The sequence below is a fragment of the Trichoderma camerunense genome (assembly GCF_050948025.1).
Source record: "Trichoderma camerunense strain CBS 138272 chromosome Unknown V8C40scaffold_11, whole genome shotgun sequence".
NCBI lineage: Eukaryota > Fungi > Ascomycota > Sordariomycetes > Hypocreales > Hypocreaceae > Trichoderma > Trichoderma camerunense.
Genome location: NW_028145359.1, coordinates 287,295 through 302,187, shown reverse-complemented (window position 1 = coordinate 302,187; position 14,893 = coordinate 287,295). Strand labels below are relative to the sequence as shown.

At 48.4% G+C, this 14,893-nt stretch overlaps 4 protein-coding genes across 4 annotated transcripts; 1 reads left to right on the top strand and 3 right to left on the bottom strand.

The window, feature by feature from the left end:
* Positions 1-807: 807 nt before the first annotated feature.
* On the bottom strand, positions 808-3,186 carry V8C40DRAFT_33429 (uncharacterized protein). Its single transcript, XM_083222850.1, has one exon. It carries the CDS (start codon positions 2,562-2,564, stop codon positions 873-875), a length of 1,692 nt encoding a protein of 563 aa, XP_083071966.1. The 5' UTR covers positions 2,565-3,186; the 3' UTR covers positions 808-872.
* A 1,257-nt stretch (positions 3,187-4,443) lies between these two features.
* On the top strand, positions 4,444-6,128 carry V8C40DRAFT_33317 (uncharacterized protein). Its single transcript, XM_083222849.1, has one exon. The coding sequence runs from the start codon at positions 4,645-4,647 to the stop codon at positions 5,782-5,784; it is 1,140 nt and encodes a 379-aa protein (XP_083071965.1). The 5' UTR covers positions 4,444-4,644; the 3' UTR covers positions 5,785-6,128.
* Positions 6,129-7,129: 1,001 nt separating this feature from the next.
* V8C40DRAFT_247678 (ankyrin repeat-containing domain protein) lies at positions 7,130-13,604 on the bottom strand. The gene is made up of 11 exons (XM_083216387.1): positions 13,405-13,604; positions 13,095-13,341; positions 12,785-13,031; positions 12,669-12,728; positions 12,536-12,601; positions 12,246-12,476; positions 12,015-12,153; positions 11,536-11,952; positions 9,354-11,480; positions 7,793-9,302; positions 7,130-7,722 (listed from the first exon to the last, which is right to left on the bottom strand). The coding sequence occupies exons 2-11, from the start codon at positions 13,217-13,219 to the stop codon at positions 7,353-7,355; spliced, it is 5,292 nt and encodes a 1,763-aa protein (XP_083071964.1). The 5' UTR covers positions 13,220-13,341; positions 13,405-13,604; the 3' UTR covers positions 7,130-7,352.
* A 42-nt stretch (positions 13,605-13,646) lies between these two features.
* Positions 13,647-14,853, bottom strand: V8C40DRAFT_247676 (uncharacterized protein). Its single transcript, XM_083216386.1, has one exon. The coding sequence runs from the start codon at positions 14,751-14,753 to the stop codon at positions 13,860-13,862; it is 894 nt and encodes a 297-aa protein (XP_083071963.1). The 5' UTR covers positions 14,754-14,853; the 3' UTR covers positions 13,647-13,859.
* Between the last annotated feature and the right edge of the window lie 40 nt (positions 14,854-14,893).

Below are 14,893 nucleotides of genomic sequence, written 5' to 3'. Positions count from 1 at the left end.
TTGTCACTGAGATGCAACTGGCAGCTCTCAATGAGAGGCACTACAGCTTGTACTTGTGATACTGACATGCGAGTATAGTCATTAATGAGTCAAGCATACTAAGTATATGTAGTGTCTCCTCAGTATCTCCTTGCATTTTTCAATGGTGTAATCTTCTCCACAAGATGTTCGGGAGTGTCTACACAATTTTACGGCAAACCGGAGAAAACAGTTCCAGGTTAGGGAGATGCCTCCTTGTCGCAATAGTTTCAAGGGCAACTGACGATGCAAAGGAGCATCAGAGCGCTTTATGACTTCAAAAGTACGTAATATCCGATAAAAATTTCCTCATTTTCATTTGTAGTTTGTTTTATGTTCTACAACTCTTGCACCTGTGCCCCTATGGATGCACTGTTCGTAACGTGGCGGTTTCATCAAGTCATGTAACATTGAGATGGTCAAAGATCGACAACTTCCAACGAACAGCAGTAACATAATTTGTAAACCCATAATTGCTGTTAAAGGCACAAATTCTAACGAATATCTACTGGATGCACAGTATAGAGAATTTTGATTGCATTTAATCATATATTGCATTACCATAAGTCATTTCATCCTAACTGAGTACATATACTTCGTGTGTAAGTTCGTAACGGCGCATCTAAGGCACCAATCTGAGATGCGCCTCCATGCATGTGGTACTGGTACCCCGCCCATTTGCGTCCGCATACATGTACAGGGACATGAATACGAAGACACATGACACGGACCCGCTGGTATCTTGATCTCCCTCGACGACTTCACGTCAATTCTCATCACCTTTCGTCACCTCTCGTCACCTCGCCGTATCTTAACCTCACTTTGAGGTATTCTTCATATTGGGTATCAATCCGTCAATCCTGACTCTCTTCCTGCCTGTCCAGCTTGCCTGCTAATTTGCCCCCGTCCAGAATGCTGCCAAACATGGCCGCCTCAAACAAGTAATTAACCTGCCAGGCGTGAAAGTTTGCATGTGCAATGATCCAGACCATCTCCAGCACTTGGCCGCGTGAAAAGAGGTCGGCCATGGCCAGACGCGACCCTTCGGCCAAATCATATTCGCGCTCCTCATCGACCTGGCCGCCCCGGATATACTCCAGTGGGCCGGTGACCAGCTGCCACCAGAGCTCCTTGAGCAGCGGCTTATCTTGGTGACGATGGAAGAAATCGTTGACGTGATCGCAAGTGTCCTCGCCGTTACACGCGTGCTTGGCATCTAGGGGTCTGCTGAAGCCCGTTGTGCGGTACTGCTTGTCAAACGCCTCGTCGAAATCCGCCTCGAACTGAGGCTTGGCCGGTGTCTTGCGCGCCTTGGGCCAGCCCAGGAGAGCGCGACGGAAGAACATGTGGCGGTCGTTCTGGATATGCCATGTGTACAGAGCGGCGCACATCCTGGCGACGGGCTCATGCCATCGCTGGGTCAGCATCCTGGCGCCAATCGCGGCGTACGCGTCGTATATCTTATGCAGCACCTCCTCGCTAACGACGCCCGTTTCTGTAATGTCCGTCACATTGAGGAACGAGTTCATGACCTCGGAGTTCACCAAATCGCATCCCACGTCGACCACGTCAGTGCTCGGCGAGCTGAAGACCAGGTCAGCCATGACGGCAGCAGGGTCAAAGCCACGTGCGATCGCCTCAGCCGCCATGCCCAGCAAGCTGCTTTCTGACAAGGAGACGATCTGTGCTGTGCGTCGGTCCAATCGCGCTGACCGATATGACAAGTTCTTCTTGTGCTGGTTCTCTAGCGCGATCTTACCCTGGATATACTGCTTACCCAGGGAGACGGCGTCTCGTCGTTCGCGTCCTCCCGGGGTGCGCAGGGCATGCGGATCCTCTAGGCCTTTCTGCAGCAGCGGCTCAAGCGTCGGGTAGACGTAATTGTACCCGTGCTCATAATAGAAAACCATGTCGGTCACATAATTGGAAAACATGGTTGTCGCATCCGCAGCGCCCATGAGCAAGCTGGCGATGCCGCACCCGAAGAGTGCATTGTTCGTTTTCAAAGCATCGGGCCAGTCAGTTGCTCCGATTTTGCTGAGCGTTTGGGCCGAGGCTTGTTTGAGTCCGGTGCCCTTGGGTGGCAGGATGTTGCCCGCTGCGTGCTGGGTATCTTTCCAGCTCTGCAGATCAGTGGATAATTTAAGCTGGACTACTCTAGGCCCTGATTCTAGAGAAGACAGAGACTGGTTCTCGCTCACGGACGAGGTATCTGCCACATCTCCAACGTCCCCAAACACCTCGACGACAAAGTCTCTGGCTTGGTTCGACAACATTCCCAACTCCGCAACGGTACCATGGCCGACCAAGTTTCTTGCTTCTGAATAACCCGGATGGATGGGAAAAGAGTGTTTTCTGAGCTTCCGCCCTAAGAGCCTCCTAACCCGGTTACGGAAGCCCTTGACCCAGAAATATGGGGGAATCTTATCCGAGGCGTCTTGGAAAGCCTGGCTCTTTGGAGACTTGACCTTGATCTTAACTCCTTTGAGGTCAAACTCGCTCCAGTAGCTCTGGTGAGACAAGGATTGGCACCAAGAGAAGGCCATGATGATCGACACTGAGGAAAACAACTTGTTTGGATTGATGGTACAACCTCAGCTCGAGGATTGGATCCTTCCCTCCATTTATACAGCCATCTGGCGGGCGTCGGGTCTGCGGTATGAACGGCTGAAGCCCTCCCAAAAAGGCGCAGCTGCAGTTCGATGGAGCCTCTTAAAAGTTTGGGGTGAACCAACAGCATAACAGGTCACATTCTATCAGGTTTACTGGGATGGATATACGCAAGAGGAGGGGAAGAAGCCAATATTGACCTGGGCAGCTGAAAACCGCGGGCGACGGTAAGCTGATGTTTACAAACTTATACTACTCTTTTGGACAGAAGTGAATCGAAACAGATCTGAATGAACCACGAACGAGGAGAAAGCCCAGGATGATCAAAAACGACGAGGGGAGGACGGACAACTTGACCGGGCCGCCCCTACCGCGGTCAACTATAACACGGGTTGCTACCTAGTACGATACTCCGTAGTTGCGCTGATAAATCTTCGCCTTGGATTATAAGAAAGAAGGATTTCTCCTCCCGCAAGAACATGAGGGGGCCCCTGTAGTTCGATTGATGGTTCTTCTCCATAATGATATTAGGTTTGTTGGTTTATCCATGTTTTCTTCAACGGACGCTTGCTGACTTTGGAATAGTGTCATGTATGTGCTGTCTGCAATACTTGAAGCGGTGAGAAAACAGCGTAGTATCATGGGTTTGGAGTTTGTCGATGTTGCGCCTGACCTTGAAAAGCCGCCTTGGCTGGCCATGAGTCTTACGAGCATAGGATCTTGCGGCCTGGCTGTTTATGCGTTGTGGTTCGTTCTTGGTAAGTCGATTGAATCACGAATGTAACATCGATGATGGAGCATCCGGCTGCGTGACAGGCCTTCCATGCTGGATGATCGCCTCGCCTGCACGATACATCGTCTGCCTCTGCATTGCATCAGATTTCTTCTGTATTTAGCAATTGCCGCTTGCGATAAGGCAGGACCACGAGGCCGGTAATCCGGGCCACCACTTGCCGAGCCCAGCTCGACAGGCTGCGAGAAACATCCGGTATCCACGGGCTGCACAAGTGTTTATGACTGGGAACAAAAAACGCATGACGAGGACGCTTGATAACACTTAGGTAATGGGCCGCAAGAGATACTCTGCTCAAAGGCCTGTCCCGTATGATTGACTAGCACCACTTGGTCCTTGCAACGATACGATATCGGGCTAGCAAAATAGACCACTTCCCTGCCATGTGAAAGGACCTTGAGTCTTGTGCGAATACTCACCCGTACAAGTTAGCGAGGCTTTCGACGAGTCAAATTTATATGCCTTATTGGACGTTAAGAATAATACTACCTGATGTTGGCAGTCTGCCCCGACGCGAGCCAGATCCGGATGTGCCGAACAACAACTCCCAGGCCAACAGCTGCAGCTTGACCAATTGGTGTTGTCAAGGACCCTCTGGCATTGCCGCATTCTGTCACGCCTCGCGGCAATTGGTTAATCAGTTGGCTGGGGACAGGATGCTCAAAGCGGATTGGCGTGCTGGTACTCCGCACAAAACCCATACCCATACCGAGACCAGCACACGAGCGAAGCTGCCGAGTACGGTACTGCTGTTGGTTGGGTGTTGGTGGTTGGAAATGGGACAAGCGTCATCGCGTGTATCGTTGGTACAAGTACAGTAGGGCCCCAAGCTCTCAGACGAGAAGCTCCAGCTTTGAGTCTCATATCCCAGACTCCAAGCTGAGTCCCCGGGCTCAATCGTGACAGAGAGAAGCTGAGAGAAGGACGCAGGGCCTTCAGCTAGCGGTGGATCGTACCCTTTTGCCTGGCCTGCTGCTAATTACCATTGCGGCATCGGGTGCTCTTAAACCCTTACGACCTGGCAATGCGACTGCACGCCTGACCCCCGGCATGGGGAAGGGCTGCAAGGGCTCACGTTCAAGCCCAATGTTACGGCGGAAATGACACGACCCCTTCCATACGTGATATAAGTGCCGCTGCAATCGAGATTGCCTGAAAATGGCTTGCCGACCTTCTCTTCCCGCGCCAAAGTAACCTTTCTAAATATCTGAAGTCTTGATTGCATGTCAATCATGGCCCCGCCCGAAGCCGCAACGTCTATTCGGTACCGCCCGCTCGACCGGTCCGGGAGCGAGATTCGCCTGCTTGAGCTGCAGCCGGCGACGACCAACGACATTAACGAACGCGTCGTATGCCGCCTGGTCCACGAGCGGTTAAGCGACCCGTCCGACTTCATCGGCCTCTCGGCCCTGTATGGCGACATCACCGTCACAGAGACGATCTTCGTCAATGGAGCCGCCATATCCATTCCTGTCCACCTCGCCCAGGCACTGCGTTACATGCGAGTCGTCTTCCTGGCCGCAGCCCTACCAACGCCAGATGCCTCCATGACCGACCTCCAGGGCCCGGCAGCGATGCCAGCGCCTTTGCCCACGCCGCCCAAGAAAGCCCCTGGATGGCTGCGGTCTCTACTCAAGAATGTGCGACATATGATCGCCGAGCAAGGCGCGCCGCGGGGAGGCACACCGCCTCTGCGGATATGGCTCGACCTCCTATGCATCAACGGTCGCGACACGCGTGAGGAGTCGGAGCGGAGGGCTCATATGGCGCGAGCATACCGCCACGCCAAGATGGTGGTGGGTTGGCTGGGGCTCAAGGACTCGACTTCTGACCTCGCAATTGAGATTATCAAGGCCTGGGACAAGTGCATGCCTATCACCTTTGGCGAGCCAGGTGACCGCGAGGCCCATCCCAACGACTATGCCCCTGCGCTCCAATGGATGGGCCCTGTTGCACATCTGAGCAACATACCCGAGGGCATCACGGACCCCCGCGATGTGCCTAGCTACAAGGCCATCTCTGAATTTCTTAACCGACCTTACTTTCGCAACGCGTGGATCCTTGACGACATGGGCAAGGCGCGCTTCCCAGCCTTTTTGTTGGGCGACGACATTGTGTCCTGGATGCAGATATTGCGACTGAACCGCGTCAACGAGGAGATCAAGGACCACGGCGCTGATATGTTCCCCGACGAACTGCGGCCGCTGCTTGAATACTTGCCATTGGGCAGCGTCTACGCGTTTTTGAAGGAATTCGACAACCGGCAGAGGCAGGATGGAGTTACGCCTGCCATGCTCACAACTACGAGCTCGGTTAGGAGCTCATCCTCTATGACGGGAATGCGGACCAGGTCAAAGCAGTGAAGGCCCGAATTCAATTTTTATCACATTTTCTTTGTCCCTCTTCTTCTTCTAATTTTAAATTTCGAAAAACTCCGACAAGACATTACGATCTGTGCGATTCTAGAATGGTGGGAGAAGGTGGAACTAATTTTTCTTTTCTTTTCTTTCTCTTTTTCCTTTTTCCCTTTTCCTTTTTTACTATTTGGATGGAAAGGAAGGACATCCTCTCGGGTTATTGCGCGTTGTTACGATTGGCTCCTAGGAAACGGGAAACGGGATCGTCAACAGGTTTTGGAACTGCGAAACTGGGATTTATTGTTTTATCCCGCCTTTGATCATTGAAGGAGCGGGATAGTGCTTGGCGAATTTCTTGCTTTTTTTGTTTTGTAGAGAGATACCAATGAGAAAACTGCAGATAGATTTCGTTAAGAGGATGACACTTGGGCATGACACGGGCTTTCGGAGAGAGTGAGCAATACGCGTATTATGTTTTTTACATGGTCTTTTTGCGAGAGTCGTAATTTCGGTTGATGTGTATTTTTCTTGCGGTGACATTCTGGGTCGTATGCTGTTTTCTGTTATGTTGTCATATTATTTTGACGCTGCAATAATAGTCTTGTGATGTTGCAAGAACAGTTTGATGTCGTGATAGTGACTTGATGTTGCGATAAAGCTTCGATGTCATCATAATGGTTCGATAAAGACGTGTATGAAACGAATGTATATAACACGGAGTATGTACCTTGTTTTGGAAATCGGGTGGGCGGCCAAAATAAAGTGCCGGACGCAGCGGGACGCTCATCCATGCCGAGGCGCGGCAGGATTTAATCTACGATGGGATTTTCTTACCAGGCCAGTCCGTAGATCTGGGAATTCATTTTTTTTTTTTTTTACCCGGAACGCCGGTAAGGAGGAAATAAAATCAATCTGGGGAAATGGTGAGATGGAGTGAGATTTAGGTGGTGTGATTGAGTTATGAGATGATGTAGATGCAGGTGGTCTGCTAAACGTATGGAAGGGGCGGTAAGAAGGACTGGAAGAAAAGGAGATCTCGTGCGCGTGGGTGGGTTTTTTTTGGACAAGGGTTGAGGCGGGATGTGGGAGAGGAGTGTGATGTGCGTTTGGGGGTTTTGTGATGGATCTCGCGTTATGGTTTTTGGAGCCTTTCCTTGATTTGAGGATTGAGTCCTAGAGTAGAAGGCAATAGACTCGGGTGATTTAAGTTCAAGGTTATTTATTATGCGGAGGATGCTGGTTGCGCTATTGATGTCTGATGCATGGTTGTGTTGGGATCGCGACGTTTTCTGAGTTCTACTTTTGTAGATAGAGACAATTATGACGCAGAAGAGATCATTGAGACTTGTAATTCATGTTGACTCTCTCATATTTGAAGTTGCGCTCTCCATTTATATGTTTCTTCGTAAGCCATAGGGACACCGTTGATAGACTGTCTACCATTGTTGCAGCTCAGTAACCATCATCCTTGGTTGTTTATCAGATTCGGATGGTTCTCCACCAATCACAGCATATTCTCTTCTAACCCGTTAATTGATCCATTTCTTGTCTAAATATACGTCTTACCACTAGAATCAAAGCTCCATATCTTCCTCTTCTACAACCTCATCGTCAAACTGAATCTGTACATTTTCTTGATCCTTCACAGACACCTCTTCATTCACTGATTGAGCAGCCTTTGACTCAGTGTCCGCTTCTTCGTCGTCCTCGTCGAAGTCATAGCCGCAATCTGTAAACTCATCCCCAGGAGCGATGCGTGATTTCGACCTGTAGCACTTGAAGCATAATTCGATACCCAGACTGCCTGGGCCTCTGAAATAAATGCCCGCTATCTCGGCGTAGCAACAGTCGCAAAATGACCATTCGAGTTGCAATTTCCCTCTCTTCTTTGGTCCGCGTCTCTTGTTCTTTTGAAGGGTTTTGTCTGCGACCAAGTCGGCGATACTTTTGAACAGAAAGAGTTAATAATAATGTTTTCTAAAACTATCCGATGAAGAAGAGAATGGGGACTTACCTGTCAGCGTGATGGTAGTAGGCAACTTCAGAGACAGTCCACTCCTTGTATAATCCATGTCCACGAATGCTGGGATTCGCTCCCTTGCTAAGTAGAAACGATATCATGGCATCGTATTGTGAAGGGTCTAATTTTACTCTCCAGTAGAAAAGGCGAGGCGCACGTGCTGCCCAGAGCAGCGGTGTCCATCCATCGTCGTCGACAACGTCAATATCAATACCAACTCTCTGAGAACGTGTTAAGACTTCTTCGACGAGGTCAATTTGGCCTCTGAGCACGGCGTAGTGGAGGGGAACTCTGCCGACTATATCTCTGGCTGCGAAATCTGAATCTGGAAGATTAAGGGACTTGAAAACCTCGAGCGTGTTGTAACAGGCGAAATGAGCTGGTTTTCTGCCAAAAGGATCTTCGACGTCTACCGAGGCCTTGTGGTCGAGTAGTAGTTGGATTACTTTGCTTGAGCAAGATATGCTGGCGGATATAATAGGATATCCTGCACGGCCTGCAGATATTGTTGGATCAGCGCCTTCGTCAAGAAGTAGTTTGACAATGCTCTCTGATAGCATATTGCTATCGTCCCACCGTCGTCTAGTAGCTGCTATCAATGGAGTGCCATATGCTGAGGCGCAAGCATAGTTAATATCTGCACCATTTTTGATCAATACTTTGACCATATCTATTGTGCCTCTTGCACAAGCAAAATGCAACGGCGCACCCTCTTTGTTGAAGGAAGGACTATTAAGGGTATCGACAACGATCGGCTTTGTCATGAAGTAGTCGAAGACTTCCATATTGCAGGCCCTTATTGCGCTTATGAAAGGTGTCTCGAGATCATCGTTCATGGCATCTAGTTTACCGCCGGCATTGACCACACGTCGAATAGATGCCAGAGGCGTCTTTTTTCTTATACTGTGAAGTGCTGTGTCTCCGTCCTTGTCTTTGTGGCTTATATCTGGTCCAAATTCGAGGAGCGTCCGGATCATATTGTCATCATTACGTGACATAGCCCAAAGTGTGAGTGAAGCGCCATTCTGCTCATCCACAAGATCGACATTGACTCCGGCCTCGAGCACTAGGGACATAACGTCAGTGTCGCCGTCACGGACTGCACGCTGTATTGCTCTATACATTGACAGCATTGACCAGTCAGGCTCGATCTTTGACTCGCTGAGCATCACTTTGACGGCGTTGACTTGGTTACTGTTTATGGCGAGTCCTAAAGGCGTTGCATCGTTCTTGTCCATTCTGTTAATATCAGCGCCGTGCTCAAGAAGAATACGGACAGTCTCAGTGGAATCAAAAACAGCGTGCAATGCTGTCCCTCCAGAATCATCAGTGGCATGAACATCAGCTTTAGCTTCAGCAAGCAGTCGCGCGACTTCCGAATATCCCTGCTGTGCTGCGAGCCAGAGAGGAGTGATGCCGTCTGCCCTGGCGATGTTAGGATCTGCGTTACGAGAGAGAAGATACCGAACTATCTCGATATCGTTCCCAAATGTAGCCATATAAACTGCTATCAATTAGTACAATTACTTCATGTCGTAAGACGTCAAGAACAGACCTGGTGTGCACTGCTTGACTAGTGGCTGATTCACGTCGGCACCGTTTTCGACAAGTAGCGTGACCAACTCCATGCTCTTATTAATTATTGCAGAGATTAGTGGAGTGATTCTGTTGTCTTTGAGGGCTAGATTTGGATCTGCTTTATGCGCTAGCAGAAGGCGACAAATGTCGATCCTCTCATACACGACTGCCAACCAAAGAGTCGTTTGGCCGTCTTGTTCCGGGAGATCTGGATCTGCCCCGTGACGAAGAAGCGCCTCTGCAATCTTATAATGACCGTATTGTACAGCAATCATGAGTGGTTGAGCTGGTATGTCTTGTGTTATATAATCGCGAAAGTCTCTATAACGAAGCAAAGATTCGACTGCTGCAAAATTTCCCGCTACGCAGGCCGTTTCCAAAGATGTTTGGTTGTTCAAACCCTTGGCATCAACTGGTGCTCCGTGACTTAACAAAAGATCCGTCATCTCGCTGGATCCATGAGAAGCTGCAATTTCCAACGGCATCGCTAATTCCTTATTGTCATTCGGAGTGACGCTTGCGCCGGCAGCAATTAACAGCTTGGCTGCATCAAGTCGTGAGTACTGAGCTGTAACTAGGAGTGGTGTAGTTTCGTTGTCTGAGATACTTTCCAGAAACGTGGTATCGTTCTCTGGTCCGAACGAGAGCAGCTTGGCGACAATATCTGTCATATCTAGTTCGCAAGCCAAGCGTAGGCAAGTCTTCAAACAAGATGATAGGTTGTTAGCTTTTGGTGGTGCTGCCTCTTCCTTGGTCGTATCTTGGACATGATTATCCGGGTTCTTGACGTCAAGCACATCATTAATCTCTGAGGGCTGCTCTGATAAATGTACCTGATTGACCAATTCATGGCACAGCTCATAACTCTCACTACGGAGAGCCGCTTCTAAAGCAGCCTGCACATATTCTTTGTTCAAGTCTAGGCCGTCCGGGTATCGGTCGATAAGAAGGCGAAAAACAGGTAATTCGGCCGCCTTCGCAGCCTCGACTAATCCTTGGTTTAGTGTCTCAGAGTCGTATTCGTTCTTTGATAGAGTAGATTTGACAATGCCTTCAAAGCCAAAATGTGCCGCAATGGTGAGCGGCTTGCGATCTTTGAATGGCTTTAAGAAGGGGGTAGGTAAAGCCATGTATGCATCTATCCAGCGCTCTAGCCGCGACTGATGCTCAAAGATCCTCCCAATGTCCCTCATTGGATCGGCTTGTTTGTAATGACTTGCCCAGAATTCCGTTGCGTACGGTAATTGGGTAGCCCAGGCTCGGATCTGATCAGTGCCATCCCTTAAATGGTCTAAACAGGTTTGTACAATAGTCATGTGTCGATCTCGTTCTGTCTCTTGGGACAACCAGTTCCTAATGCGCAATTGACCTTTGCTGGGATCTGAAGACTTCAGCCAGCCACCGATGGAGGGATGACTGAAATGAACTTCGTCGTGAACTGTGACCAATAATCCTCCAAACTGGTGGATGATGTTGGTAATGCGCCCACGCATTGGAGACCTGTCTGCATCCCGGTTGGCCATATCTCTAAGACATAGATCTGAGATCCGGCAGAATTCAAATGTCCTCAGCGGTCTGAAGGATGATAGCATCCAAGATAGAAGTTTTAGGGCCCACACGAGATACTTTTCAGGGATATCCTCTAGGATACTCGCAAAAATGAGCTCCGGCGAGGGCGTCTGACTCTTGGCAAAGATGCGAGAGAAGGATCTTGAAGGATCTGGGGTGGTTTTGAAGTAGTCGATTAGCAAATGACGCAATTGCTCATCACTTGAGCAACTGGAAAGCAAGGCTTCTATCTTGTCTCGTAAGCCATTGACCGAATAGTAATCGCTCTGCTGGAAAAGCATAGACACATTGAATCCATCATGGAGTGGCTCGGAGGTAGGCAAGTTATAGTCTATGCGAGCTATGCTTTCTGTGGGGAATTTAGAGAGTGCGTCAACGATAAGCTTGTCTTTGGCTGTCCCCTTTGTCGTAATGATGACAATCCTCAGACGGTGCTCAATGGTTGTGAAGTAGTTGTAGATTTCAGATAGGAAAAATAAAACAGAGTCGTCGCATTCGTCAAGGCATCCTAAAACAAAAGGATAGTTTGAATCATCTAATAGTGTATGAGCGGCTTGTCAACTTGGGGGGAATAAAGAGGTCGAGCGTACAACTTCTGACCACAACGTTCTGCCACATGTGAAGAAGACGTTGATACCCCCAAGGATATTCACCGTAAATTTCAGGAAAATAGCTATCGATCATAAGAGTCCTCGGGCGGCTGTAGACATATTGAGCAAAAAATGTCCACAGCATCGCTGGTATCGTGTTGAACCTGGCATCGTGGCTTTTGAACCGGAAATAGTACAACTCTCCCTTCTTTGCTTCGCTGAGGTAGCTCATCACGCTATCGGCTATCTTGCTTGCATCTGAGGTACACTGAATATGTAAGATGCGATTGTTTTTAGCCTCGGATAGAATGTCTAGCTCTGGATTGGATTCGATTGGGTTATCCTTCAAAGCTGGGTAGATTGGCGATGCTTGATGTAGCGATTTACGCAGGCCGTCATTGTGCACCTCTTTAAAGTCTGTTCCCCGATTTGACAGATTAGACATGGGATATAATAAAACAAGGTGTGGGCATACGTACCAAGCCAGTCTTCATCTGGCGAAATCACTCTAGCGTATGAGTCCAGCGCCTCGACATCAATCAGTTGGAGATGTGGTTTAACAATCGACAGCTGATACTCAAAGGGGATGCCTAAAGTGGCAGTGAATCTATCGAAAACCTATTATATTCTAATTAATCTCTTCCTGGATATAATGACACTAGGAAAAAAACTTCAACAAAACAAAATTATTAAAAAAAAAAAAAACTCACTCCCTTCGCAGGATCATCATGAGTGGAAAATATGTTGACGACCCGTGCCTGGATCAGCATTTTTGTATGTATAAACAAATCGTTGACTTTGCTTATTGTCTCAGCGAGGCTTTTCACAAGCGTCATCTTATGGCCTCGCAGATGGCGATCATTGTTCAGGGAGAGAAGCCAGAATAGCTGTTCTTCAAGATGAACTATTGTAGGTGATCGATGTGGGTAGCCGAAGAATATCTATAGGTGTTAGAGCTTGGGAATTGTTATTTGATCAAATGAGTTTGGAGTTATTTTACAATACCACGTATGCAATGCAAGATGTCCGCATATGCAGACTCATCTAAGCTAGCAATAATGATGGCCTGCCAAGGCATACATGATTAGCTACTTCGATATACATCTCATCACTTGAACTTTAAATCACCTTACCGACTTGACAATTACACCACCAATATCTTGACAGGCAAAGTATATAGGTCGCCTTGCATTCTAATGGACTGTAAGTTGATATATATGTCACCTCAAGACAAAGTCGTTAAACAAACTCTTATTTCAGGCGTTCGGCTTTTCGCCAGAACTTCCAGTAGCTTATGAGCGTATCTGTAAATCCCTTGTAGAGTATAGCACCCCATAGACTCTTCATCTGGGTCGTAGCTGTATGGGATAAACCTTCCCCCCTTTGGGGCTATGTCGGAGAAAAGTCTGTTGAGCCGAGTTGGGTCCAAGGAGCTCGAAGTGTCTGGCTCATCCCAAGTTTTTTCATCTCCGTGAAATCCATGAACACCGATGATGCTTCAAAAAGTGTAAGCCTACTGGAAGCTGGAAAACAGAATTAGGTTATCAATGGATACTTACTCGAACTTAGCTTCATCTACGCCTTCATTGGGTTCGTCCGCAGCAGCATCCTCACGAGAATTTTCTTCACCAGCTACAGCCGGTGCTGCTGAAATGCCCGCTTCAGATGCGACCGGGGCAGCCATGGCAGCTTAAAAAAGCGAAATTGTCCACCTTAGTCTTCAGTAGCCCCGAGAACAAGCCTATATAACACAAATCTCAAAATAGAAAAAAAATCTCCATGCTCATTCAGAGTCAATCGGCATATCTTCCATTTTGTTATTAGCATAGGTAGGGTATAGGGCGGACGATACACTCATGGTATACTTACTAACGTTGCTAAGGCACCAGTGTCAGCACATCATTCTGTCAATGTGATGCGGGGTTAACGAGTCAATTGAGGGGTATTTGGACAGTGTGCATATGGACTGGATATATCAGAGTACATGATATACTTCAATGTTTCTTCTGTAGTTGGTTGTCGGAAATACAACCAAAACAGAACCAAGGAAGTGTTTTGGGGCGATTGACAAGGCAACCTAGTAGTTAAAGAACAGCTGGATCTACTATTGAGCGCCAAGTTCAATTTTCTTTGAGATGTGGCTTGGAAACATGTGCTAGAATTGCGGTAGCGGGAAGCCTCCCGCGAGCCGGGTTCTCCTAGTTAACAACTTAATTTCGATGCTCCTTGACAACATAAACTCCGATGCAAGATGCATGCATGCACTTTATCTCTATTTAGAGGCTCTTTCGGCCAATACATGACCGCTATTATCGCGAAACAATTCACTCCGCTTTTTGACCAAAATGAGCCTCCATTCCCATTCTCACGTCACATAATGAATACAAGTCGAAGCTGCTCAGATCCTGCACATTATAACTTCTGCCTTTCTTGGGTTTGGCCCCCGTCAGAGTAGGATTAAACAGAACCGGATCGTCAAGCGGTACTTTCGAAAACTTCCTCTCTAGACCCGTAACGAAATCAGCGTCAGCCTCAAGAGTGACCTTGGCATTGAAAGGTTTGCTGTCTTCTCGGCGGAGAAGAATTGCAACTCTCACTGAATCCGGAACGCCAGTCTGTCTTCGCTTGTTTTCTTGCAGATTCCACACAGCCACTGTTGATTCGCCCGAGTTCTTTCCTGTGCCCAAGTTGATGCTTCCAGTTACTGTGGTGGCATCACTGACATCTCTGTTGACTGTTTTCTCAAACTTGAGGGTTCCTCCTGCTTCGAGAAAAGGCACTCCGGAAGCCCCCAGATTCAGCTCCCCGCCGCGTGTGATGGACTCGCTATCCACAGTCGGTACCACGGACCATCTCTCCTCGGGAGCTATAGCGTCAACAATCGGAGCTGTATCGTTCTTATTGTTGGCAAAGAACTCGATGTTGACGCGAGCTCTTATGATTCGACGGGAGTGCTTCTGTGGGTCGAAGCGGAAACGGAACACCATCAATGTTGCCTCGTCCCCGTCGTTGTCGTAGGTTCCGTGAATAACCTCCATCAAGTCAACGCGAACGTGAATGTTGCCTCTCGTACGCTCAATTACGTTGCGCCTTTCCCAGTCGTTTACGGACGCGTTTTCGGTACGAAATGTGTCATCTTCACCAGTGATGATATCATGAAGCAGTGTCTCTAGTGCCAGAAGAGGCTCGTCGTCATCTTTCTGCAGAAGCTCAGCCATTGTGAGGTAGCAATATTGCAATATGTGACGTGAATTGAATACTGCATGTAAACCATGAAGCGGGGTGTTGACAATATTTGGTGATGGTTCTAGGTCTTACATGTGTATCTCTGGCTGCGCAAATAGAGTACCTCTATGTA

Coding starts and splice junctions, on each gene's coding strand:
- V8C40DRAFT_33429 (XM_083222850.1), bottom strand. CDS start 2,564: ATGGCCTTCTCTTGGTGCCAATCCTTGTCTCACCAGAGCTACTGGAGC.
- V8C40DRAFT_33317 (XM_083222849.1), top strand. CDS start 4,645: ATGTCAATCATGGCCCCGCCCGAAGCCGCAACGTCTATTCGGTACCGC.
- V8C40DRAFT_247678 (XM_083216387.1), bottom strand. CDS start 13,219: ATGGCTGCCCCGGTCGCATCTGAAGCGGGCATTTCAGCAGCACCGGCT. Junction 12,602..12,668: donor GTGGTGTAATTGTCAAGTCG/GTAAGGTGATTT, acceptor ATGCCTTGGCAG/GCCATCATTATTGCTAGCTT. Junction 12,154..12,245: donor ATGATGATCCTGCGAAGGGA/GTGAGTTTTTTT, acceptor AGAATATAATAG/GTTTTCGATAGATTCACTGC.
- V8C40DRAFT_247676 (XM_083216386.1), bottom strand. CDS start 14,753: ATGGCTGAGCTTCTGCAGAAAGATGACGACGAGCCTCTTCTGGCACTA.